Raw genomic sequence first — 27,931 nt, 5'->3', positions numbered from 1 at the left:
ACTCATGCTCATATTCAATTATTAATATTTACGTATTAAATTAGATAAATTAAGTTTCAATTATTACATTCATATTACAGTTTAGGTTGATACACCTAAACCGTATATAAAATTAAAAACCAAAATATGTATTTTATAACTATTCTTGCAACTCTATCTCTTTTTCTGTTTTATTCGCAAACAACAACAAAGGAGTACCTACTATATAATTATAACGGTCGAAATTGTAACTGTCTCTTACAAACTTACGTGATCCTTGTGATACAAAAGCAGGTAAAGTTATTGAGAGTAGGGAGTTTTATAGAAGGATAAAAAACTGCAGTTAAGATGCGTCTCAGAGATCAATAGTGCAGATATCCACTAAAGTCCCCTAATAAATAGGTCAGCAGAGTAATGTATCAAATGACTGTTATTTTATTTTCAGCAAAAGGTACTTAAGCAAGATTTATTGGTATTTAACTATTAAACATTATCATTCCAATTTTAAGTGACTCGCATCGGTCGGATTGCTTTGTGATTGCTATATTTAACCTCTATTTTGAAACTAAAAGTGCCTCAAGTAATTTTAATAGGTAAAAAGTAAACTTTTTCGAACGAGCGAGCGAAGCGAAGTGAAGTTCTTATCGAACGAGCGAGCGAAGCGAAGTGAAGTTCTTACATTCAACTTGGAACACACGGCTAGTGGCACATCCCGGCATTTCGATGTTTTTAAGCTGAACTATCACAGGAATAACTTAAGCAAATTTGGTCTAATTTAAATGAAATTCGCCAAACGTGTAGATGAAGGCATTATATTTTGGTCATTAAATTATGAGCAGGCTCGATCAAGGGTTTATGGAGCTAGAAGGGCCTAGAAGGCCAAAAAGCTATTTGTGGGGGGTCTTGCTATTCTGGTCAACTTATTTGCAAGAAACATGGTCGATCTTGGTATCAAATTAAAGTGCTCGGTTTACACATTTAAAATAGATTTAAGTAGAATAGATTTTTTAATTTACGATATTCTAATAATTGGCTAGATTTATAATAAAAACAAAATAAAATAAATATCATCATATGGGTAGGCATTAGATATTTGACAAGAAAGATTACGGCTTACCTACCACAGATACTGTTTTAAAATCTATGGTGACTTAAATCTATCAGTTAAGGGCTCCACAGACCTTGCAATAAATCGCAAGCGGTTTTCGATCCTTTGCTTACTAGATTCAATTGATCTAACTTTTTGGCGAACCGCGAGTTCTCAGATAAAGATAAAAGATAAGATAAGATAAAAGATAGTTTATTCAAGTAGGCATAATTACAATGCGCTTATGAACGTCAAATAAAGCTAGGTAGACCGGCTCCAACCCTACACCTCTGCCCCGAGAAGATTTAAATCCCCCCTCAATTGGAGGAGGGTATCCCAATATGGGACCGGCAACAAACTCGGCGGGACACATCTTTTCAAAAATAATTACATCTTATAATTAACATGCATTACGAGAAAATAAGGGAAAAAATACAATTTAAATTACTATAGAATTCATGCAATTATACACATAAGGTGTAATAGAAATTTGATTTAGAAAATATACATATGTACATGGAATCATACAAAATCGTAGCTCTTTCAGAAAACATATCAAATTCTTACAAAAGGAAAAGAAAATAAAGTTATTAAAAGAAATGAGAAAACATATTATATAAATCTGATTGATTATTATTAATTACCAACATATAATATTTGATGTGCTTTCCTGCTTACCTGAGCTGTGTCACCTATAACTCTATACATAATACAATGTTTTTAATTGCTACTACTTTTTATTAGTTAGTTTCTGGTTTGGACCATGCATGTTTGTCTGTCAAGTAGTCCTCGACTCTGTAATAAGCTTTTAACATCAATGACTTTTTTAAGTAATTCTTAAGAGCTGGAAAGGGTAATCTTAAAGCATTCTCAGGTAACTTGTTATAAAAATGAATGCATTGCCCAACGAATGACTTTTGTACTTTACGGACACGAAACTTTCTGATAGCAAGCTTATTTCTATTTCTAGTGTTAAAGTTATGGACATCAGAATTCTTAGTGAAGGAGTCTAGATTCTTAATAACATAAATAATACTATCATATATGTATTGGGAAGCTACAGTTAAAATATTAATTTCTTTGAAAAGTTCTCTTAATGATTCACGCGCTCTTAAGTTATATATAGAACGAATGGCTCTCTTTTGTAAGACAAATATAGTCTGTATGTCAGCTGCTTTGCCCCAAACCAGAATACCATATGACATTACACTATGAAAATAACTATAATAAACAAGGCGAGCTGTTTCAACATTAGTCAGTTGTCTAATTCTCCTCACGGCGTAAGCGGCCGAACTTAATTTGTTAGCTAGTGTTCCGATATGAGGACTCCATTGTAGATTTTTGTCCAATGTTAAACCAAGAAACAGAGCTTTATCTACCATCTCTAAGCATTCATTATTCAAAAGTATTTTAGTATCGACTGGTTTAACATTCGGCAAAGAAAATCTAATACATTTGGTTTTCTTAGCATTAAGAAGCAAATTGTTCATAGTAAACCAGTTAAGTACATTAACGAGTGTGCTGTTAATTACACTATAATCGGTAGATTTCCGATCAACCTTAAAAAGTAATGATGTGTCATCAGCAAAAAGAACTATTTCACAAAGATTTTCTACTATACATGGCAAATCATTTATATAAACCAAAAACAGGAATGGACCCAAAATAGAACCTTGCGGCACTCCTAATTGGACTACAGCTCCGCTAGACTGGGTTTTGTTTACAACAACTGTTTGTGTTCTATTGCTAAGGTAAGAAGACATAAAGTTTAGGGCATTTTCTGACAGACCATAGTGTTCTAATTTCAAAATGAGCGTTCCATGATCAGTTCGAGGCGAACTACTAGTTTTATGAATTTTCTTGCTTGCTTGCTTGCTTGCTTGACTGGTAGTTTATGTAGGATTTAAACATGCGTAGGGCTATTTTTTAATAGTTTATAAATCGAATAGTCCTAAATAACTAAGTAAATATAAATTATAGTTAAATTTTCATTTATATCAAGTTCTTGAGGTATATATTCTAAAACTTCAGATTAATAAAGCAGCTTCTTTATTGATGGGTTAACTTATTTTATTAACTTCCCAATTGCCAATCGATAAAGATAATATTATTAAACCTTATTTTACCCGGATGGCAAGTAAAAGTACTTAATTTTGCGAAAATACTTCAAAATTCATTACGTCTTGTAATGACGAGGAGGAAATATTGTTTTTCTCGAAGGCGGCAATATTGCCGGCACCACGCGGAAGCCTATACTTACCTCAAGATATGAGCTTTTAACAAGCTTCTTCCTTCCACTTCAAAAAGTACCTTCTTAGGTTACTGCTCGTACTCTGCCATCTAAGTGAAATAAATTATAATTATTTGATTTTCTGTGAATCAACTCCCTAACTCAAACTGATCTAATGACCAAAACGGTTTAATTAAGTGAAAAATAATTTTCGTAGAAAGAAGACAATACAAAAACATTGGCATCACGGTTACGAATAATGAATAATGATTTATTTTTATTCTAAAATTCTATTGTAGGTAAGTTCAGGGCTTAAATTGAAAAAGAGTATAAAAACCAGTAATACGTCTAGTGGACTGTTATTAAACCATTATTTTTTCCTACCTTCCACAGCGTTCAATCGTTTATCATTTTAATTTTGCAAATATATTATATTATTTTTAATTCGTATTGATGAGCCGGGCTGCTGTAATCGTTAAGTGCGGACAGGTATTCACACAGAACATATTAAAGAGGTTAGAACGGCTATCGCGCGCAGTTAGTATCGGAACCGGTGTCGCCGCTCGTTCCTCTCCACATTTCCACATTTCTCGCGCAACGGTAGTAAAAACTTGTGTGCCTGGTGAATGGATACGCCTCCTTTAGACAAATTTGATGTCTGGCTTCTTAATCTGAACGTTATTGTGGCGCAAAAGGCATGTTTACGTTTTTCGATCAGCGCGGGCGAGTACTAGCATGCGAGCGTTTGCTCATAACCGGCGGCGACACGTACCCTGCTCGCATCGCCATTCTACTTGTTCTGTGGGTATTCAGTTAAAGATTGCCGGTAGGATGGTGTTATATATCGGTCTCAATTATCCGCAATGGTCACAATTAAAAGGGTTCGTTTACAGTTACAGTAATTACGGGAAATATCATAAACATCTTTTAACCATGCCCAAGGATACTGTTTTACATTCCTCGACAACTGTTTGTAAATGCCACTGATTGACGTTTTCCCGTCAGTTTTTTGCTGACCTACTTCTTAATAAGTTTTGAAACTATGATGGAAATGCTTTTTGCTTGAATGCGCATAATTGTAATTCTGTAGGAGCTTTTGTAATTCACGTTGTTATAAAAAATAAGTTAAATAGACACAATTACCCCATAGTTGCATTTAACCCGGTCGACCTTACTTGAATTGGGTCGCACGAAAACTTAAGTAACTACTTACGTAGAGGTAAATAATAGGATTAAAAAGACGTATCAACACGCTAATAGGTAGGCACAGTTAATATCATTCAAATTATCTGTAGAAAATATTTGCAATACTTATACCTAAATAGAAATATTTATAAGTTATGATTTACTTTACAATAATGTAATACTGTAATTACCCCGCTAAAATGCCTGTCAGGCAAAACTGGTTGGCAAATTGGGGATCGTCGAATTCGCGAGGTGAGCGGTCGCAGCGGAATAATCGTGAATGAATTGTAATGGCGGCTTAATTGATGCTGCGCGTGAGTCGACCGGCTTGACTGCAAGAGATGGGAAACAAAAATACCGATGTCGATGATAAGAATCAGTGTACGATGTAATTGTGTTGATTTCACTGAGCACTCAGCTAAATATATACTATATCACAATTGATGATAAACTTTTTACTGGTTTTTAACGTATTACCCTATTATTATATACCTATGCATTTTTTTATGTGGTATGCATGGGCATTTGATAATTGGTTATTTCACTCACGACAAAACGGGTCAACGGATTTGTATGGAATTGCTTACTCGTATAACCTGAAAAGGGTTACATTAAGGCTAAGAGGGAAAATATTACACAACTTTTTGATTTTAATAATTCATTCGAACATAACTTGACGACTGGTCTGGCCTAGTAGGTAGTGACCCTGCCTGTTAAGCCGCGGTCCTGGGTTCGAATCCTGGTAAGGGCATTTATTTGCGTGATTAACACAGATATTTGTTCCTGAGTCTTGGGTGTTTTCTATGTACTTATATATTATATATATCGTTGTCTGAGTACCCACAACACAAGCCTTCTTGAGCTTACTGCGGGACTTAGTCAATCTGTGTAAGATTGTCCTATAATATTTATTTATTTTTTATAATAACCTTACAAATACAAAAGAGAACGCACTGTGTTTTAAAAAGAAACACAGTGATCCGTGTCTTACAGCTGTCAAATTTCGGTGTTAATAAAAAAACAGAGCATTCTATTCTGTGCTAAAGTAAGTTCTCAAGTAAATTAAGATACCTTCAATCATTTTAAAATCTTAGTAAATAACAATAAATAATATTTATCAAACATAGTTTTATGTATCGATGTTATTGTCGCGTTACATTACATCACTAGAGCTTTTGTAAGTTCACCCATTCACTGAAATACATACAGAGCTTACATATTTATTTATTTGCTGCCGCAAATGTCAAAAATGTACCTAAGCAGCAAATGTTATTTAGACATTTCCAGCAGCAATACAGTCAGCATAAATGATTAAATTAATTAATTGTGAGGCCGTCGTTAAGTTATATCGGACAATAAAAGCTACACGGATTGACAATGCATTCTTAGTGTAAGGCCTGAGTGGACGCTCATGTTGGGCGTGCAGCGGGGCGGGGCGTGCGGCGTGTATGTCAAACAAATGCAAACGTATAGTAGCGGCCTTAGTGCACGCTGCTCAAATCCCTTGGGAGCTCGACGCCACGCTGCACGCCCCGCCGAACGCTCCGCTTCGACCGTCCACTCAGGCCTCACACTTAGTCAAAAAATTCATACACATCTTACTAATGGCTGTTATTGTATGTTACCATAATGATGTATAGATTGTGGGTTCAGTAGCAATGTGATTCAGTAAAACAACCCAACCCATATTATTTGCACAATATTTGGAATATATTTATGGTATTATACTTATGGTTTATTTTATTGAGGTGTGCAATAAAGAGTTATTGCACACCTCAATAAAATAAACCATAAGTATAAATCACGATCTTAAAAGTACAGGTAACACAATCGGCGGTCTTGTCGCTATAGAGCGATCTATTCCAAATAACCTTTGTCTAAAAACGTATGGATCTATTTTCTTAATTTTAAAATTTAGGTAAGGTCAATCGAGGTAAATGCGTCTCTTGTGGTAAATGCGTCATTTGAAGATATCTTCGAAACGCAACATATTATAACTATTATAGCCGTCTGCATTAAAAGTTCAGTGACCACACTTCAAACAGAGAGGGTTGCAATAGTTCTAAAATTATCCGTTTAGAAGAAATCTTTAAAAGACGCATTTACCTCAAGTGACGCAATTACCTCGGTTGACCTTAATGTAGAAATTGTCTGACATTGTTATGATCTTGTCTTAGCATGTGTAATATTATATTTTGCGACGAAAAAATTAATTAAGTTTACACACTGACCAACTTTCTATGGATACACATTAGTCAGCTTCCTGATTGACTGAAGTAGGTAGCCAATTGCATCTTGGTTCAATTGTATTGACACTGGAACAATTATCCTTGACACCCAATCGGAAGTCGCATATATGGCTTGCGTAAGCGGCTATAAGGCCGAACTACACCAGATGCGTGTTCAGCAAGGCTGGCTCTCTGCAAAAACGTGCATTGTGCATTTGCAACCTGTTGGTGCCAGATATTAAAATGATAGTTTGATTGCACGTTATACTCGCACTACTAATCTATCTGGCGGTCTAGCATGAGTTGCGTTCTCGCGCGCGAGAACGCAACTCATACTAGAACACCTGGTTTGGTACTAAAACATTAATTTGGTTGGCAGATAATCTGTGTTATTTTAAAGTATCTGAATATACTATTTCAACATTTTTATACGCATAATTGAGTAAGAGACATTTATATTTACCACCCCAACTTAAAAGAAAAAAGCGCTCTTAAATTATTTGCAAAGATGTAGATCAAGAAATAAGAGCCCATAAAATATTAATAACGCTGAGTTGTTTAAAAAAAAATAAGGCCCAGGCAGCCAGACATGGCAAAATGCATTTTATGATATTTTTCTTATAAATATTAAACTCCGTCGTGATATTAATCTTAACGCCTCTAAAATGAATATCATGAAATTCATATAAAATTACCATCTTTCATAACTTCTTCCCGTACTAAAAACTGGGTATCGGCAATTGCATCACCGAATGCCGAGTCATCGGCCGGCCACTTACCGAGCGGATGTTGTTAACCGAGCCTTGATTAGTCGAGACGATGTCAAACGGCAGCAGCAAGTTCAAACAATTAACTGTATAGAAGTGTCCGACTCTAATGAATGATACAGACTTGCTCCTTTCCATTACACGAACACCGTGACGAGTCCTACAAATTGAGATTAATCTTCAGGACTTACTGTTATCACTCGTTCGTTCAACATTTATTAGGGTTCCGTAGCCAAATGGCAAAAAACGGAACCCTTAAGGATTCGTCATGTCTGTCTGTCCGTCTGTCCGTCTGTCTGTCCGTCCGTATGTCACAGTCACTTTTTTCCGAAACTAAAGTAGATGTATTCTGTGAACTGCATTAAGATTTTCACACAAAAATAGTCCAAAGTGGTAAAATGTGTCCCCCCCCCCTGTATCTTCTAAAATAAGAGAATGATAAAACAAAAAAAATACCTATATGATGTACATTACCATGCAAACTTCCACCGAAAATTGGTTTGAACGAGATCTAGTAAGTAGTTTTTTTTAATACGTCATAAATCCCCTAAATGCGGAACCCTTCAAGGGCGAGTCCGACTCGCGCTTTTATAATTATTGCGGTCGTTTGTTCTGCAGCCAATTTGAATCATAGGGCATCTAAACTAGGATCTGTTTTAAATAGATTAATGCTGGTCCGTTGCAAAACAATGTTCAGTATAGAAAATGTGTACATAGATCGATACTCGAATAAAATTTATAACAATATTAGTACGAGGGGTGTTCAAAATATTCTCGGTATGAGAATGAAAACAAACAAGTACGAAAAGTTTGATATTTTTATTTTTCAATATACTCCCCCCCTATGTTCATACACTTAAAAGATCGATCAATTATTTTTTTTAATCCTGCATAAAAATATTTTTTATCTTTGGTGTAAAAATGCTCCTCCACTGCCGCCTTCAATGCTTCATCATCGGAAAATTTATTTCCACGCAGATCCTTTTTAAGATTGGGGAACAAAAAGAAGTCGCTGGGGGCTAAGTCCGGACTATACGGTGGGTGAGTAACAGTTTCAAACCCACATTCAACAATAGCTGCCTTGGCAATATGAGCAGTATGGACGGGGGCGTTGTCATGCAGAAGCATAACACCTTTGGTTAACTTTCCTCGCCTCTTTTCTTTGATTGCATCCTTTAATTGACGTAGAATGTTAGCGTAGTACTGTCCTGTGATATTTACACCTTTTTCTTTATAATCGATCAGTAATACTCCTTCACAATCCCAAAATATCGTGGCCATGACCTTGCCAGCTGAAGGGATGACCTTGAACTTCTTGGGATGAGCTGAACCCTTAATGTGCCACTGCATGGACTCTTGTTTACTCTCTGGGTCATAATGATGAACCCAGGTTTCATCTCCAGTAACTATTATTTGCAGCACCTCATCAGGATTTTCACCGCACAGGTCAATAAAATCGGAACAACAAGCTACACGCATGTCTTTTTGAAGCCGAGTCAGCATTCGCGGAACCCATCTTGCACTTACTTTTGACATATTAAGATGGTCATGGATAATATCATGTACGGTACCAATAGAGAGATTGGTTACTTGTGCTATAGATTTTACCTTCACTCGACCATCTTCCAATATAAGTTTTTCCACTTTATCAATATTTTCTTGTGAAGTAGCTATGTTCTTTACGGGATAAGGTTCAATTTCGATTGCAGGTGAATCTCAAAGCAAACGCGTCTGGCTTCTAAACATTATTTATTGCAACTAATGAGGGGCTATACAGCTAGGTAGGTATAGGTATAGTACGGGGACGGAAATCGACAGAACATACCGCCCACCAAAAACAACAGTTTTTAACTTAACTAAGCGAGATACATAACCTAAAACTTACGTACATAGTTGCTCGAACTGATGCATCCAAAATACATAAGTACCACAAGCACTAATATCACCGTATGTTTTAAGTTCAACACTAATAAACACAATACATGATTTCGATGCATTTTCACTTGCATAACAACAAATAACTAACTACAATTCGAGCGACGCTGGCGGGAGCCAAAGCAAGATGATACTGATAAATAATATTCGATTTCTACAAGTAAACAACTAACTGCCTGCGTCGCGTAGGTAATAATTGCGTTCCCGCGTAGGGTATCTTTAACATAAATTACATAGAACAAAGTATCGGCGCTTTGAATAAGTAATACAACAATGGTATTTTTATCAAAATAGCTTGTGTCGCAAATCTTTGTGCTTATGTATTGAGTAGGTATTACAAATTACAACTACAGTCGGCCAGAATTATTAGTACCTAAAATTTATTAAATACGAAATAAATTTAACCGCCCACCATAGCTCATTATTTTTCATTACAGACGTAAACTTTCTATTAATCTGCAGTCTTAGGTAACAATATTAATTTAGACAACGGTCTTTTAAGAATGTGATTGCCCTTACACTGGACCTTTACAACGCGTACTAAGTTATCAGGCCCTGCGTGCAGTGCCGTGATCTTGCCTAGCAGCCACTTGGCTGGTGGTAAGTCCTGCTCCTTCATAATGACAACATCTCCTATACAGGGTGATTTTACCACATCGTACCACTTCTGTTTTTGCTGGAGTGTGTTTAAGTAATCTGATTGCCATTTTTTCCAGAAGTCTTGCGTTTGTTTCTGTACGAGTTGCCAGCGTGTCAACAAATGCAATTTATTGTTTTCATAATTTCTATCAGGAATGTTTATCAAGGCCTCACCTACAAGAAAGTGTCCTGGCGTGAGGGAGTTAAGCGTGTCCAGAGTATCATCCAGCTGACAGAGTGGCCTTGAATTTAAACACGCTTCAACCTGGCTTAGCTGAGTTGAAAATTCCTCATATGTCAACGTCGTAGTTCCATTGACTCTCAACAGATGGCGCTTTGCCGAACGGACTCCACTTTCCCACAGGCCTCCGAAGTTTGGTGACTTTGGCGGCACAAAGTGCCAAGTCGTACCATCATTAGCAAGAAGTTCAGCTATCTCTTTAGGTACGTTGTTAGTGCTCTTGGACCACATATCTCTTAGTTCCTTGTCACCACCAATAAAATTGGTCCCATTGTCACTCCATAATTGTGCGCAGTGTCCTCTACGTGCGACGAACCTCCTGAACGCCGCGATGAATGCTTGAGCTGTAAGATCAGTCACTGCTTCTAAGTGGATTGCCTTGGTGCACATGCAGACAAATAAGCAGATGTAGCCTTTTGCAGATATACGACCTCGACCCTTTGACGTTCTCAGATACACCGGCCCAGCAAAATCAACTCCACTGTGGTAAAAGGCGCGGTTCTGAGTGACTCTTGAGGTGGGTAACTGACCCATTAGCTGCTGTCTTGTAAGTGCGTTGTTTTTTATGCACACGATGCACTTACGAGTAAAGTCTCTAACTGCAGATTTGAGACCTATGACCCAGTACTTACTTCTAACGTAGGTCATGGTTTGCATGATTGTGCCATGTAAAGTTTTGGCGTGCGCATCCGCTATTATTAACCTTGCAACATGTTGCTTGCTTGGTACGATAATCGGGTGCTTGGCGTCTTCTGGCAGATCCGCTTTACTCAACCGTCCTCCAACTCGCAGTAAATCGTGTTCATCTACATACGGGGTAAGTTTAATTAACGAACTTTTGTTTCTAACCTTTCCTTTCTTTTTCAGGTCTTCGAATTCTTGGCTATATACTAGTTTCTGATAATACCTTACGCAGCAGGTTTCAACTTCATCCAATTCAGCTGCACTCAAGATATCATTTCTTTTGTTTTTGTAATCTAGAAATCTCTTACATTGAGCTACCACTCTTTTCATCTTGATCATCGAAGAAAATCTCTCCCAAATAGGTGCGTCTTGTACTGAAGTGTGGAATGATTTCTTGCTTTCTAGATCTGTTGTTGGAATGGTAGTGGCCCTTAACACCTCAGTGTTTGTCTCCTTTAACCATACGGGTCCACTCCACCAAAGTTCATTGTTTGTTAGTACACTTGCCTTAATACCTCTTGAGGCAAGATCAGCTGGGTTGTCTTCCGATGAAACGTGTCTCCACCTATCATTATCTATATGCTGAATGATCTCCGAAACTCTGTTGCCTACAAATACTTGCCAGCGGCTGGGTGGGGACTGCAACCATGCAAGAACCACCATTGAGTCTGTCCAGGCGTAGATTCTGTGCATAGGTATGTCTAATAATCCTGAAATTTCATGCAGCAGCTTTGCTAATAACACCGCAGCACAAAGTTCAAGCTTCGGAACCGTCAATTGTTTCAGGGGAGCTACTTTTGTTTTTGAAGCTAACATCGTGACATGAACAACGTCGTGCTCGTCGACAACCCTTGCATATACAACAGCCGCATATGCAAGTGTTGAGGCATCAGAGAACCCGTGCAGATCCACTTCTTTGCAGCGAGATGACATCTTGATCCATCTTGGAATCTCTATAGTTTGCAGCTCGTGTAATTCGTCTCTGAAGCTCATCCATTCGTCAACCACCTCTGAAGATAACTCGTCATCCCAACCACAATGACAAAGCCATAACTTTTGGATCATGATTTTGGCTGTTATTACAACAGGTGAGAGCCATCCAAAAGGATCAAATAGGCTAGCAACATCAGATAAAATCACTCTCTTTGTTACAGGTATCCTGCTTGCTGGTAAGTTTACTGAAACGTGAAATGTATCATCCTTTCTATCCCAGGTAAGTCCCAGTATTTTTATTATTTTATCTAATTTAATCTCTTTCTTATCTTTTACAGGTTCCCGAGTCTTCGTGTCATCAACCAAGTCCTTCAGGAGTTCTTCAGAGTTACTAGACCACTTTTGCATCTCGAAACCACCTGCCTTTAATAATGAATTGATTTCTTTACAGGTAGTTTTCATTTCGTCGAGATCTTCATGACCTGTCATAAGGTCATCCATATAAAAGGAGTTTCTCACTACCGCCGCTCCTCGAGGGTAGTTGTCTTGTTCATCATCAGCCAAACGTTGAAGCGTACGGACAGCCAGATGGGGTGCAGCTGCTGTCCCAAATGTCACCGTAAGTAGCTTGTAACTATCTATCTTCTCAGATGTATTATCCCGCCATACTATGCGTTGTAAATCTGTGTGTTTGTCATCCATTCTTACCTGACGATACATCTTTATAATATCGCCAACAACACAGATTTTGTGAGTTCTCCATCTAAACACCAGACTACGTAGATCTGGCTGTATTGTAGGTCCTATCATCATGCTGTTGTTTAAGGAACATCCGTTAGGGCCCTTTGCTGACGCGTCAAAGACTACGCGTAGCTTTGATGTTTCTTTATCTTCTCTTATTACAGCACAATGCGCAAGATATACTGCCTTACCTTCATCTTCTGCGTCGACCTTCTTCATATGGCCTAACTGTAAGTACTCGTGTATAACCTTGGTGTATTCTGCTTTCAGGTGCTCGTTTCGGGCGAACTTCCTTTCCAGCTGCTCTAATCTGCATACTGCCTGATGCTTTGTATCTCCACACGACCTTACAGTCTCTTCAAAATTTGTCTTTAAAGGAAGCTGTACTACATACCTCCCTGTCTCGTCCCTCGTTGTTGTTTGTTGATATATTTCCTCGCACTTTTCTTCCTCTTTCGTCCACATGCTCTTCTTCGTGTATAGTTCAGACTCTACCTCCCAAAACCTTTTCAGGAGGTTGTTATCTTCTTCAATTTGCCTTGTAACATGAAGACTTGTAATGTGCTGTGAAACATTAAATGACGCATTAGTATTATTATCACCCCCTGACAAAATCCATCCCAGGTGTGTTTTTTGAGCAAGAAAATTTCCTGGACCTTTCATTAAACCTGCTTCTAGGATTTTGCTGTAAACTCTCGCACCAAGAAGAATGTCAATCCTCCTTGGTGAGCCATAGGTGGGATCAGCTAAATCTAATTCGTTAACTTGTGGCCAATTAAGCCTTCTTATTTCCCTAGATGGTAGCTGACGGCTAATAGACTTCAATACATAAGCATCTACATTTATACAATAGGAAATATCGTACCTTGATTGAATGCGTAACGTTACCATATGTTTGAAAGTTGTCTCACACTCCTCAACACCAGAGATCACTCCGCTGATTTTAGTTTTCTTCAAACCCAGCAACTCGACTGCCCTTGCAGTCGCGAAGGACTCCTCTGAACCCTGGTCAACGAGAGCCCGAAGCACGTGTGACTGCCCCGACTCCGCTGTGACATGCACCAGTGCTGTCGTCAGCAAGGTGCCTGGACCAGGTTGTATAGCTTGTGATGTGCTCGACGCGTGCGCCACGACGACGGTTTGTATCGTTTCTGTATTGTTGTTATTTGTTTCTCCAGACGTATGCGATTCTCCACTTGCTTGTTTCTCTCGGTGCAATAACGAATGATGCTTTCTTTTGCAAATCTGGCAAGTTGTCTTTTGTTTACACTTAAATACACTGTGGTTTGGTATCAGGCAATTAAAACAGAGATTATTTTTCTGCACGAAACTGTATCTGTCTTCTACTGTTTGCTTAGAAAACTGTTTACATTGATAAATGTAATGATCTTCGTTACAGAATGTGCACTTCACTTCACTCGTTGCAGTTACATGAAACATCTTTGTTTTCACAGGTTTGTATACTTTACTTGCAGGCTCAACCATCTCCAGAGTACGGAACCTATTTTCCAGGAACGATTTTAATTTATCAAAACTAGGTAAGTCGTTCGTCTCATCTCTGCTTATTAACTCTTCCCATTCCTTGTGAGTGCTCGAATCTAATTTTGACACTATGGAATAGTTAATAATTGCGTCCCAATTATTCGTAGGTAAGCCCAGATGTTTCAGTGCACTCATACATTCCACCGAAGTATCCAGCAGTTGTCTTAAAGCTGTAGCCGATTCGTGTGTTAACGTCTTTTGTGTAAAGAATTTCTTAAAAACACAGTTTGCTATGTATCTCTTATTAGCATAACGTTTCTTCAGTACTGACCAAGCTTCTTTGTAATTTTCAGCGGTTATTGAAAATTGTCGTAATAATGCCTCCGCTTCTCCAGCTAAACTGCTCTTTAGGTAATGTAGCTTTTGAACATCTTGCAAAGATTCATTGTTGTGTACTAATGCCATAAATAAGTCATGGAAAGACTGCCATTCAGTATAATTGCCATTAAACGAAGGAAGCGAAATTCTTGGCAATTTTACTTCACTATTATTCGATGTATTCGATGTACTAGGTGTAAGTGTTTGTTTAGACTCACTTTTTGTCGGAACCATACTATCTAACATAGACATCATTTCGCCTTTGTATGTGTAATATGCTTCTTCAAATGCCTCGAACGTGTTGTCGGCGAAATAATTTGTAGCTTGACGCTGTTCCATAGGAACCGACAAAATTAACTTTTCATGTACGACTTGAAACTCTTTCCAGTACAATTCCAGTGTATCTATTCTTCCCTTCACATAACCAGCCGTTAATCTCTCCTTAGGAGATTTCTTGTAGTTAACGTACGCCTTTTTCACCTTTTCTAGCGTATCGGCTTGAATAACTATATGTTTTTCAATTTTATCCATTGTAGTATAAGTCTATCACAACTAATAAATCAATAGTCTATCACATATAGTCAATACACAGCAATAAAAGTACGTAACCACTGTAGGAAAGTTCCACACCTTTGTTAACTTTTTATGTGTAGGGTAAGCGAGCGCCGCAAGAAATTGTCCAACAAATTTACTTAAATCACGGCGACTCACTATTGTAATACACGGCACAGTACTGTCTTATTTGTAGTTAAGCAACACAAAACGTTATATCCACGATAACACCTTGTCCTTTGTCCGATTATCACACGTAATTAATTTGCAAAACTATTTTTGTAAAAACACCGAATTGTCTGAATCTTTACAGTTCTTTTGGCTTAATTCACTTTTGTTACATATTTGTCCAACTAATTAACCACATTTTGATATGTATTTAACGTTATTTCACCGAAATTACACCAATTTTCTATTGAACCATTAATTTTTACGTGTCACTGTTCAAGCATCCTGGTTCGTATGGACCATGTTCTTTACGGGATAAGGTTCAATTTCGATTGCAGGTGAATCTCAAAGCAAACGCGTCTGGCTTCTAAACATTATTTATTGCAACTAATGAGGGGCTATACAGCTAGGTAGGTATAGGTATAGTACGGGGACGGAAATCGACAGAACAAGCTACTACAGGCCGGCCAGGTCTAGGGTCGTCTTCAACACTCTCCCTTCCACGTTTAAACTCGCTTGACCACTTTTGAATGGTAGATAAAGAAGGAGCAGACTCACGGTAAACACAATCCATTTCCTCTTTTATGGTTTTTTGATTTTTACCCTGTTTTGTCAAGAATTTTATCACGCATCGATGTTCTAATTTAGTTAACATTGTCAATTCCCACATGATGTTCATGTTTGTTCAGCAATTGCAGAAAAACAAAAGAACATCTCGGTTCGAATTATACTTTTTTTTAATGTCAATGAATAAACCTTAGCGGCCAGTAACGAAAGAAATTTTAGAAGAGGTTGTAAGATATCAATACCGAGAATATTTTGAACGCCCCTCGTAATTCAGGCCCCGTAGACAACATGCCAATCGCTAACGCTTTGTAGCGAACGAAACGCAACTGTCACTGTCACACTAATATGGAAGAGTGATAGAGAGACACAAAGCGATTCGATAGCAAAGCGATAGCGATTGTCACCTTGGCTAGGCCGCCTGTATTCCATTGTTCAATTTAAATTGTTAATTGTCAGCTTAATGTCAGTTTGTTGAAACATGTGCTTATTTTTATTCTAGTTTTTGGTTCATGTTTCTACAGTTGTATGTTTTTTTAACCTTAACTGGTTTTATTTACATTGTAGAGGACATTTACTCCCGTTCTTTGAAAAGGTTTGCCGAGATGTGTTTGATCCTGCCGGAGGCAATTTAGATTTTGTTACATTGTTAGTTTTAATTATTATTGCGACATGTCTTAAGCATGTTTACCAATGAATTTATGTGAACTTTTGACTTCTTCGCAATTTTACTCAAAGTTATGTTGTACATAGGTAGTAGGTACTAGTTGTTTTTGGCATAGAATATTATACTTTAGATAAATTAATATCATGAAGAGGATATAATGGTAATTCTAAATTTGGATCTTAGAAAAATAATACTCTCCTGTCCTTAGATTGCAATCCTGGCAAAATGTTTGCATTAAAATGTGAATACATGGTAAAAAGTATTTATTTATGTATTTAGTATTTAAAGATTTGTATTTAGTGTGGGGGTTCTTAAAAGTGTTTTCATAATACACCTCAATTTGAAGTCAACGTGGGTAGAGGAATAACTATCCGCTCCATGTTATGAGACTTCGTTACCATCTCTCGGAAGCCGCACGACAAGTGTTGGCCGCTCAATAGAGTCGTTTTAACGTTTTGCTGTAGATTAATGATGGTGAATCGAGCCCTTGATATTGATTGCTTTAAATCGACACTTACACCCACGCTCGGTCAATATTTACACTAGATACAAGTACGGGCACCGCGACGACTAAGGAAGCATTACTCGGAAATTTGTACAGATAACAGTTCTTTACATTGGAGTATGCCATAGATAAATGTTCAATTGATATAGTGCGTCAATGCCGTTCATGGTATTTCACTACAATAGAGTTTTACTTTCCTACTAAGCTTTTCATTGCTAAAAACATTTTTCATGTATAAATGAAGCATTGAATGTATTTGCTTAAGATTTTATTATTTACGACCAAATTGACTTTGATTACTTTTTCAATTGTTTTGTGGAAACCTACTCTTATATTTCAGAACATAATATTGAAGTAAAATACTATAATATAGTTACTATTATTTATATTACTATCTAATACATATGGAGCCTTTTAGGCGAAAGTAAACGTTTTTGTAACACATACAGACAAAAGATACTTGGTATAATATAAACCAGTTGAAAATGAAAACTGCAACTGCAAAAAAACAATAAGTATTTTATTTTTCTACTTTTTTCGTGCTCTGTGTTTCACGGTCATGAGTCGTAAATCAAAAAGCTACCAACAAAGTAGCATTTATTTAATTTTAAAATCTTTGATTGTTTCCAGCCGACAGCGCAATTGGAGGAGGTTTCTTAAAATAAATTCCACGACTTTCCGCGTGCACCAGACATTTGTAATTTAAACCTTCAATTGTGACACTCATTTGAAATTGTAAATCTTAGATCAGCTATTCATCACGCGTAGGCTCTCGATGGCAGATGCTGTGGCCTTGAGAATCAATTTAGTTGAGCGCCATCCAGAGCCACCTAGAGAAAGAAGCTAGATAGTTCATAAATTAAATTTTATAGTAGGTATACCTATGTAGGTAAGATATGTATCTTTAGTACTTATTGTGAATTAAATTTAAGAGTAAAATCTACATATTCTTCATTAGAGACATCACCTTTGCAAACAATATTATGAAGGCATATCTAATCAGTTATACTAATTATATTGAAATTTTTATAACAGTATAGTATACAAATACAAATACAAATAACTATATTACCCCTTTATTATTTATTAACTTTATTATTTTATATGTTTATTTTTTTCAATATCAAAACGAAATTTTCCTAAATCAATAAATATATAGCTCTGATCATATCTAGTGTACGCTTATGGTATGCATTAACATGCAGGTGTATTAAAAATCAAGGTTTTATAATTTTTATTACAAAGGATTAATTTAATGTAGGTACGGTCGAAGATTTTAATTTATGATCCATTTCGTACCTTATCACAGTGACAATCAATATGAAAGTCGCTAGATATGCTATTGTCACTGTTACAAAATGGATCCGAAATTCAAATCATTGACTGTACCTACTTGTAAATTAAAATATTTATCGAATATTGTAATTGTATTCTGCAACCAAATAGTAAAGTATTTATATGAACTAGGTATATACAGGTAAATACATGTAATATGAAAGAAAAATTATAAACTAAAATTAAAAACTACATAAAGCTACAACTAAAACATAAACTAAAATTATAAATAAAAAAGTGGCTCCAGCTCTGTGCCTTTGGGCAGGGTGCCAAGAAGGCTGGCGGCATTGCCGCGCTGGACGGCAATTCCAATGCGTTGCGCAAGGTAGGAGCCAGCCCTCTTGTCACCCGTCGCCTCCACGAGGCTCTTCGTCAGCTCGGTGAATATGCCGTGGGCGCCAGGTCCCCATGGCCCAAGGGTTTCCACCCCAAACGGCTCAAACATGCAGCCAGGATCAATGGCTGCATATTTGCGCCGCTTGAGGTGTTCAGCCGCGTTGGCGGCCGCAACAGCTCTGATTGATGTTCCTGGAAGATGGGACGGCGCAAGTGTGTCCACGCATGTGGTATCCCAAACTAAAGGCCGTCCAATCTTCCAGGGAACGAGGGTCATGCCGTCTGGTCTTTTGCCATCATCGTGGGCCAAACCAGACGGTTCCGGAACCGCCGGCACTCCAGCAGTGTCAAGAGCTCGGCGGAGGATGTCATTTAGGCTCGCGTGTCGTGAGAGACGGCCGACACTCCTCGCACAGGATAGGCCGTGGAAACCAAAACGCGTCACGTTTGCACCGCACTGGCACAGATGAGGAGTCACACAAGCCACCCCCAAGTGCAAACACAAAGAAATCATTTAAAAAAAATTAAAATTGAATCTGTTTATTTTCAATCAAGAGGTTAGTTGTACAATCAATCTCAGTTACAATCTCTATATTTGGAGATTATTTAAACTAAGCTTAGCCTTAATTATATGTAAACTTATATTGTTTTGTTACAGTTAGTTACTGCTTACATGTTAATACACTTATATCTTACATTAATTCATGTTAATCAGTGCTTTCTTAAGTGTACTCTTTGCTTTATCAGGATATTTTTCTAAAGTTTCTACTACTTGTTTGGGTAAGCTGTTCAGGATATTAGGTAGGTATATTGACCAGAGCCTTTTCCCATATTCATTGGTGCTATTAGGTATTTTAAAGTATGGTTCATTGGTTAGGGTCCGGAGGTGGGAGGGTCTTTTATACCTGTCCAGCAGCCCCAATAAGTGTTTATATTCTAATATCACAGCAAGTTTTGCTTTATCATATACACTAACTATTCTACAGTATTTAAAGAATTTATGATAATTATTTTTATATTGAAGGTATCCTAAAGGTGTTCGTAGAGAGAAGTGTGCCCAGGTTCTTTGATCGCAGGGCCTCCAACCATGAGCCGGATTCCCATCTCGTCGCAGCAAGGAGACGAGCGCGCTCTGTGGTGCTGGTAGACGTTTCGTACAGATTATCACGTACCAGCAGACAGACCGGCTCGTCCCATTGGTGTTGCGAATGGCGAGTAATGAGCAAGTTCGTGTTAGGGCAGGCCGTTTTCCAGCTGTCGATAGCCTCCGGCAGGAAAGGGACGTCCAAATTGATAAGGGGGTCAGTTTTAAGGATTTTTCGGAACAGTTTTTCAATGTTATGCGCTGAAGAAAGAAAAGCCGGAAGAGCAACAGCAGAAGTTTGTCGTATCCCAATACCACCGTGCCTAATGGGCAGGGAGGCTTGGGACCACTGAGATTTGTCAAAAGTAATGTTAAAAATGGACGATACTGTAAATTTTATTTCTTGGTCTAGTATTTCCAAAAGGTTGGGATATTTCCAAAAATGACTACAACGCAGGACATAAGTAAATCCTCTTAAAAATACATGTAAATACATATATTAAAATCTTTAATTAGCAAATCATTCTCTTTTATCTATAAGTATATAAACTACGTTCCAATATATAGGTACTAACATTAATTCACTGGTTGTTGAGGTTTCCCAATTTATTTGTAAGTTTATTACGCCGGTTGTTAAGCTCATTAATTAAACCCTAAACTGGAACAATTTGCATCGGCGCAATTTGTTAAGTCCAAAACTTATCGCATCTCTCGACTCAAAGTAATTGTTTTAACCAAAACACTTAATTGCGGATAATTGTTACAGGCTAATTTTATATCCTGGAAAATTAAATTTCTTCTAATTTGCTTTACTTGGGTACATACTAAATCTTTTAAAGAGTACGTGAGCAATGTATCTTTTAAACTTTTTAAAGGCAAATTACATTAACTATAACTTATAAAAAGAAACAGATGTTTGCTAGCAATGTACCGCTTTATTGGCACGAACTATTCGAAAAAATATGACTTGGTACGAGCAAAAACTTAGTATTCTTTTATAATAAGTGCTCCACTTGTCACGCGACAAAACCAATTCATTCACAATTTACGTACTTGACACAATCAGACGATACGGGATTTCATGCTTTCCGACAAGGAGAGTCAGTTCAAAATAGCAAAATGATTACATTTCACATTACAATAAAGCGGTATCAAAGCAAACATAACGCCTTCGTAAATTGTCCACCCCGTACAGCGAAACAATAATGGAGAATAAATGGCCAACTTCTCGCCACAATGCTGGGGAAAGATAAAGGAAAGAATTACACGGAAATTTCGGGGCTCGTGCATTGTCAGCTGAAGGTCCTTCACTAGATAACAATTTGCACGTCGAGTGTGTCGCTCATTGTGTTTAAGACATTATAAATAAACATTACAAAAAGGCTACCAGATGTGTGAAGTGGCTTTGAAGCAAAGGCGCAAGCCTTTGAGAAGCAATTATAATGGAGGGATATAGGTAGAACTCGTTTAACAGCCGCTACATAGAAGCTGGTCAGTTAAATTGAATTACCACCATTATAATGATACATACGTTACGGATCTTCTACCGGCGCCCCTATATGATTAAAATTATTTTTATCTCAATTTAGATGGTTATTTTTCTTTCAATATTTTGATCATTATTCAGTCTTACATAAATAATCAAGCGAAGACTGTATATGTATAAAATCTTGACCATGAAAAAAGTAAATATTGACGAATATTCGCTTTCCGTTTTGCTTTGTTTAGTTACTTCTATGTCGCTTGTCAATAGCATAATTCACTGTTTTCTTATTAATATCACCGTACACACTTGTCTTAACATGCTTACCTTTTCCTTTGATAACCCCTTCTCATTTACACAAAGGATTGTGTTCTGATTGTTTTTGTATGTTCAAATCAGGATTTGATGATAGGATCCCGGAAAAAACGAGGGAACTCTTCTTCTAATATTATAGGCCTATAGTGATTTCTTTGCTGGTCGAAATGAAACACTTAAGGTTAGTACTACACTTGACATTTTAATTATCGTTTCGTTAAAACACTTTCTGATGGTGCATGACTATGTAATGTCAATAAAAAAATGACCGCAAATTACGAGATCTTCAATGCTTTTGCAACAAACTGAGTAACAAATTCCTTCCGGCTTGCATTCAAGAGGAGCGACCAAAGAAGCGCCGAAGAATATAAAGGCAGTTTGAGGCTTGTAAAATATTTATGGTATACTAAGCTCAAGTTTACAAAATTGGAAGCATCATAATACAATACATTTTTATTGCTATAACAAAATGTTTTACAATTTATGTTGTAACCAGTAAATAAGTCTCCGAAGTGATTTGATATGATTATATGACAGGAATATTAATTCTTAAATGTATAAAATTATTTCAATAAAAATAAAAGTTAAAGCCTTAATAATAACATGGACTGCAAAGATAGAGACTTCATTAAACTAAATCCAATCATTGTGCTCCACAACCTTGTTGTTATTAATTTATAGAAAGTCATCGTGCCCCCATTAGCGCGAGATAACCATATTGATCATGAGATATCTTCATCCGTGCCCGAGACTGCTTCTTACTATTGTATATGATTGCCCTAATGATCACATGCTACTCGTTAGCGATGAACAGACGCCGCACAACTGATAATAAGGGCGTATGTACCTTTTATTCTAAACAGCACTTACAGCTTTTGCCGTCGTCATGGAACTAGTCTCACAAGCTTTTGGCTGTAATACATTTTAATATTTTATGATACTTTCGACCTATCGGTTTTGTATTAGGTAGCGTTATTATGACGATTGATTTTGTTCTGCAGCCACCGATCGTTACAAGATTTATAGCTTTCACAAGTTCTAATAGTACAATTACATCCACAATTTGATACCATTCATCGTGCTATGCATAAAATATAGAAAAATAATACGTTATTAATCATAGATAACTCGATTCTCAATTAAAACTATAACTCGAGTAAGCTGAATTAAATAGACTTTAATATACTTAACACATAAGGCATCCTGTGTTGTGACCGTCACGACATTATCGTGAGAATCTTTTTTTATCTTAACAGGCATCTCAAGAATTAATCTCCTAACACCTCATTAGTGTCGGATGAGATTTCATTTACAAACGAAATGCAAATTTAGTGGAGCTGTGGCCGAGCTTTCTGATCCGAGTCGCTTTGCTGGACCCAATCTTCATCTCTAACGTCCTGTTTTACCTCATCTTCGATTGATTTAGGCCCAAATTAAAGTTAAGGGAAATTGTAAAGCCGCCTGTTAAATCGGCCGCTTTGACGGAGGGGTGAACACGCCGTATATTTTAGTTGCTGCCCCGACAGAATCACTTTTTTATTCAGACAAACGTCTTAATTAAGGTTGAATGGATGGAAGCATAAAATATTGCATCGTATAGTGAGCACCATGGGTTCAAACATTGTTTTTTTTTCTGCACTATGTATTTTTTAATTATCAAATAAAGCGAAAATAAGCGTTATTTCCAGAACTAAGACCGAAACGAAAAATATTATTAAATTTTTTACGAGCCCTAATACTATCATCTGTCACAAAAATTTACAGTAGAAAATGATGCTCTTCGATCTCGAATTCGATCATGATGAACCATGCAAATGACACACACAGGTGTGTTGAATGATCTCTTTTGCTATTTGCAAACGCGTACCCAACATTACATGTAAAATATTCAAGCAAGAAAACCCCTATTACAAAAAAAGTTTTGAGATGTAGTGTAAAACTAAGTCGACTACCGTACGAGTATGATTCACTACCGTCCTATATACCGGTCCATAAAATTCAACCACATATCATAAATTGTCACCCAGTAATGATTGTTTATTATACCTAGTGACCGCATCAAAATTATAGATTAAATAAATAAAATATATATTTTTATTATTTCTACCTACCTATATTACTTTAAAGTAAATTCTTTGAAGACAATTTATTCGAGATAAATAATTAAAGTAGCGAGTGTATTCAAGTGAGATTAAATATTAAAAGTTTCCAATTAAAGTAGTCCGGATTATAAGTATTACATAATTTATGGATGGGCTATTAGTTACCAAAAGAAACTAACATTAAAAGGCATGGAAGTTACATATGTAGAGTATTGTTTCCTTCGAATTGACATTGCCTCATTGAATCGCAGTGCCATACGCGTGTGCGCATGTCGCGAGGAAACCTTAGAAATACTGAACACCTATACTATAAAACAACAACGACGCCACCTCGACTAGCAGCTCGTATATTCAAACATGTGGCTATAGATGTTCAAATCAACTTACATTATATCTTTCTTTCTCTTAAAACATGGAATACTATATCTACCATATTGTAATCTTGTCTGTAATAAATGTTATTGGCCTGTAAGTATCTGTATTTTTTTCCGAATAAATAAAATAAAATACCTAGCTTCAGCTTATGTGAGTTGCCTGAACTGAAAAAAGCAAATTTAAAAAATAAGTTAGTCTTTGTGCATCCATGCTGCTTAAATCTTAAACACTAATTTCAGCAATAATGGTCCAATAATTTAGTGGTGAAGGCTTAATAAAACGTTTTTAAAGCAAGTACTTATAATTTGACCGTTATTTGTTCTGATAATTACCTGTTTTACTTAAGTCATTAAATACACTCACATCTTGTTCGCTATTTTCATATGTTTTTAATAGCATGGCCTGAAAATTGTTACAATTATTGCGCCATAAAATATCATGTTCAAGGGAAGTAGCATAATTACAGAAAATTTAAGGGCTAATAGACATCGTAAGGTTTTAAGGCACTTTACTTATTGTAAGTGTTATTTAAAAAGTTCATTAGGTAAAGTACAATTAATTATATGCTGAACACAATTTATTGCACTAGAAATAAATACACACACGAGTATTGAAATATTAAAAACTTGTAAGTTTAAAAGTAAATTCGTTCCTAATCGGCTTTTGCCGTCCCCATCAACCCGATATCTACCCAAGTGTGAGGAGCTTGGCTCATCATCATCAGCCTAATGCTTTTTAATTTGAAAACTATCCGATGTAAAACACAACCGAACTAAATTTAATCACATCAAGAGCACAGTGTTTTATCTTGTAGGTCCATATTAGTATACATTACTATTCACGGCATAGTCCTACGGGTTTCTGGTTTAATGATGATAGACATAATGACCTTTAATAGGGCTAATGGGTTGATTGGTGTCATAAAATCCTAAGGGCAGCGCGGGGTTTAAAACGATCGACACAGCCCAGGGCTCAATACGAAGTAATTGAATCTGTTTAATAGAAGCCTAACTGGTTGGGAAGATGACCACAAGATAAGGAAATTTATAGAATAGATTATAATAGAATACATTTATTCATAAGCACACAAACGAGACAATACATAATATAAAAGAAAACATATAATAAGATTGAATTGCCACGAAATGGCCTCATCTTAGCATGTTGCTGGTGGCTTCCAGCGCTGATCTTCCGATGAGACCATCAAGTGAGCAGAATCACGGAGGGTAACAGACAAGAAGAAAAAGACATCAAAATAATAACATACAGTGAACAAATAGTTAAATAAGAAAAAGTTACACAGCAAGAAGATACAACACAGCGACAACACACAGACCGAACCAATATCGAGCGTTAATGAAATCAAATTTATAAGATTAGTTTCACAGGAACAAGACAGCATCACAGGAAGACGAATACTAACATAATAACACTCAGCTAAGTATGGCGTATCAGAAATGATGAACTCATGCCAGGCAGAAGGAACAATTTACATTTGAATAATCAATATCACCTAGTGTAGTTAGTGTCTACTGTCTTCTGCATTTCAAAGCTTAGCTTAATAGGTCGTAAAATGTATCATTTCTTATTAATTTAGGTAGATTGCTATTTAAGCCGGTGGAAAAAAAAATGTTATAAAAGTACCAAAAATTATGTACTATCTAAAACTTGACTTTTATTTCCCATAAAATGCTGTATCGAACAGGTCTATTGCTTCGAATTAAACATTTTGCGGATATCCCAAAATCCAAACCACCTTTGTTAATCTTTATAGGTTTTGATACGGTTTCGGCGGAGATCAAAGCCGGCACCTGTATCTCCCTTGCTGTTAAACAAATAAGAAAAAATAATTGGGCCTTAAACTGCAACTATAAATATTAATAACACGATTTAATACGATAAATGGGTATGAAGGGTGACCATGAGTGATATTCTTGAACTAAAAACTATTGGCGGTAAAAAAATAGCACCTAGCAAATTTTTACGTTTAGAATTTATTTTGTGATTTAAAACCTATTTACTTGTCTGCATTGTTTAAAAAAAAGTTAGTAATTTTATTATCATATATCACCATTTATCTGTAGAAATGCCTTTCATTAACATACCTAGTTGTAACATAACCATTACCAAAAATACATACAAGGCTGCGTTATAGAGCAAATAGAATGCTTCATATAGTTAAGTCAACTAATGTGTTTCACTATATCAATCGTGAGGACTAAAAATTCCTACGAATAACACTATCATAGTCACCCTAAGAAACGCAATATACCCGCGTAAATTTTGACAAGGCACTACGCCAATTTGGCCGCGACCGGCGCGGGCATCCTCGCCCATAGAATTAATCAGCCCGCCCTTTTTTCGTACCTGTTTGTTTTTAATCATCGTATTTGCTTTTCTATCCTTTTAGCCACCGCTGATTAAGATTTTATTCATAGGCATACCTTTTTGGCAAATCGATTTTCACTGAATAGTTTTTTTTCCGATTAAACTGTTTTTTATTTAAACTAAGGAATGTTAAATAACTGTTAAGTACTAAAATCTCACCTGCGATCCGATCTGATTGGCAAATGGCATCTTATAAACAACGGACCGAAACATGGCGCTTATAGGGCAGCTGTATCTGACCGCAAGGACAAAATGCATCCAGATACTATCAGGTCAAATTACATTCGGCCAATGCCAAGGACCTTCATAAAGGTAAGGCAGCAAAAAAAAGCCACTGCCGCGTGTTTAAGGAAGTCAATGAATTTACGAGACAATGTTTGTGCTGAGTCTAGCTAGTGTAAACTTGTTTGATTATAGGATTTTGGTACAATAAGGCCGCCATTTGACATAGACCGACATCTAAAATATATTTAAAAATAGTCTGTCCGTGTAAGGCACATTTACATGGATTTAGTTTTGCAATATTTTCAACTTAAAGATGTTATTTATTATTATAAGTATTTAGAATATTCCATTCCTTGCACTCATATTTCACGTTTTTTTAAATTTAATTTAGTGATAGGTACTTTTACGCGGCATTAAGTAGGTACATCAAATATGGATGACTTCAAAATTATGTATGTAATTCATAGGAACAAGACTTCATGTGTTAGTGCTCAAATTCGTTCATTGGACAGCGTAACTAAATTAGATCGATTTGATTTTTAACGCATTTTCAGTAGCCTGTCGCGAGCTCTACACTATAATACGAATCTAATTTCGCCACCGCATTCGACCCCCTAACAATACGCGTTTCTCTACGGCTTTTAAACTTCAATAGGATGGTATTTAGATGAAGGTTTTGCGAGGTACTGTTCTCTTATTTGCCTTTTGTGAGGTTGTGGGCGCGACAAAGCCGCAAACAGGCCCCGCTGAGCGACCGACAGATTTTTTGTAAAAATTTCGTATTTTATTTCGTTTATTGACCCTGTGCGCTATACCTATGCTTGGAAAAAAAGGTAATAGAAGATGCATCATGATAATATATGGTCGCGCAGCTATTATTCTGAGGTAGCTTTGTGGTGGATTCTATTGAAATCTGGTCTTATGGTCAGTATCAAAATCGCTAAATGTCCATACTAAATACATATGTAGGTAACAATGGTAGCACATATGACAGGTAAGACATTCCTAAATAATATAATTTTGGTCATTCTTGCGAATGCGCAAATTTTATATTTTGTTACAAATATATTATCTGATTTATTTGTAGCAATTTTATATCGCTATAGGTATATTAAGAAATAAATACAATTCTATAGGTACATAGTACATACCTATGACATGTAAAAGGTCAAAAACAAAATCTTAAAATAACATTTGTATTTGATTTATAAACAGCGCTAACAGTTTCAAGCAGTCATAATGACAACATTGCCTATAGTCTATTTTTTTTAAACTATAAATTACTAGTTTCTATAATTCCGTGCGGTCAAAATAATATCTAAG

General features: G+C 36.5%; 1 protein-coding gene across 1 annotated transcript in view; it reads right to left on the bottom strand.

The window, feature by feature from the left end:
* LOC134662437 (uncharacterized) overlaps positions 1 to 15,085 on the bottom strand; it is a 333,293-nt gene extending 318,208 nt beyond the window's left edge. Inside the window, exon 1 of the mRNA XM_063518662.1 lies at positions 13,787 to 15,085. Coding sequence (XP_063374732.1) covers positions 13,787 to 15,040 — 1,254 coding nt within the window. The 5' untranslated portion in view covers positions 15,041 to 15,085. The remainder of the gene's footprint in view (positions 1 to 13,786) is intronic.
* Positions 15,086 to 27,931: the final 12,846 nt, after the last annotated feature.

Source organism: Cydia amplana, chromosome 3 (genome assembly GCF_948474715.1).
Source record: "Cydia amplana chromosome 3, ilCydAmpl1.1, whole genome shotgun sequence".
NCBI classification, from domain to species: Eukaryota; Metazoa; Arthropoda; class Insecta; order Lepidoptera; family Tortricidae; genus Cydia; species Cydia amplana.
The sequence above is the reverse complement of the archived record's forward strand: the minus strand, read 5'-3'. Positions and strand labels throughout refer to the sequence as shown.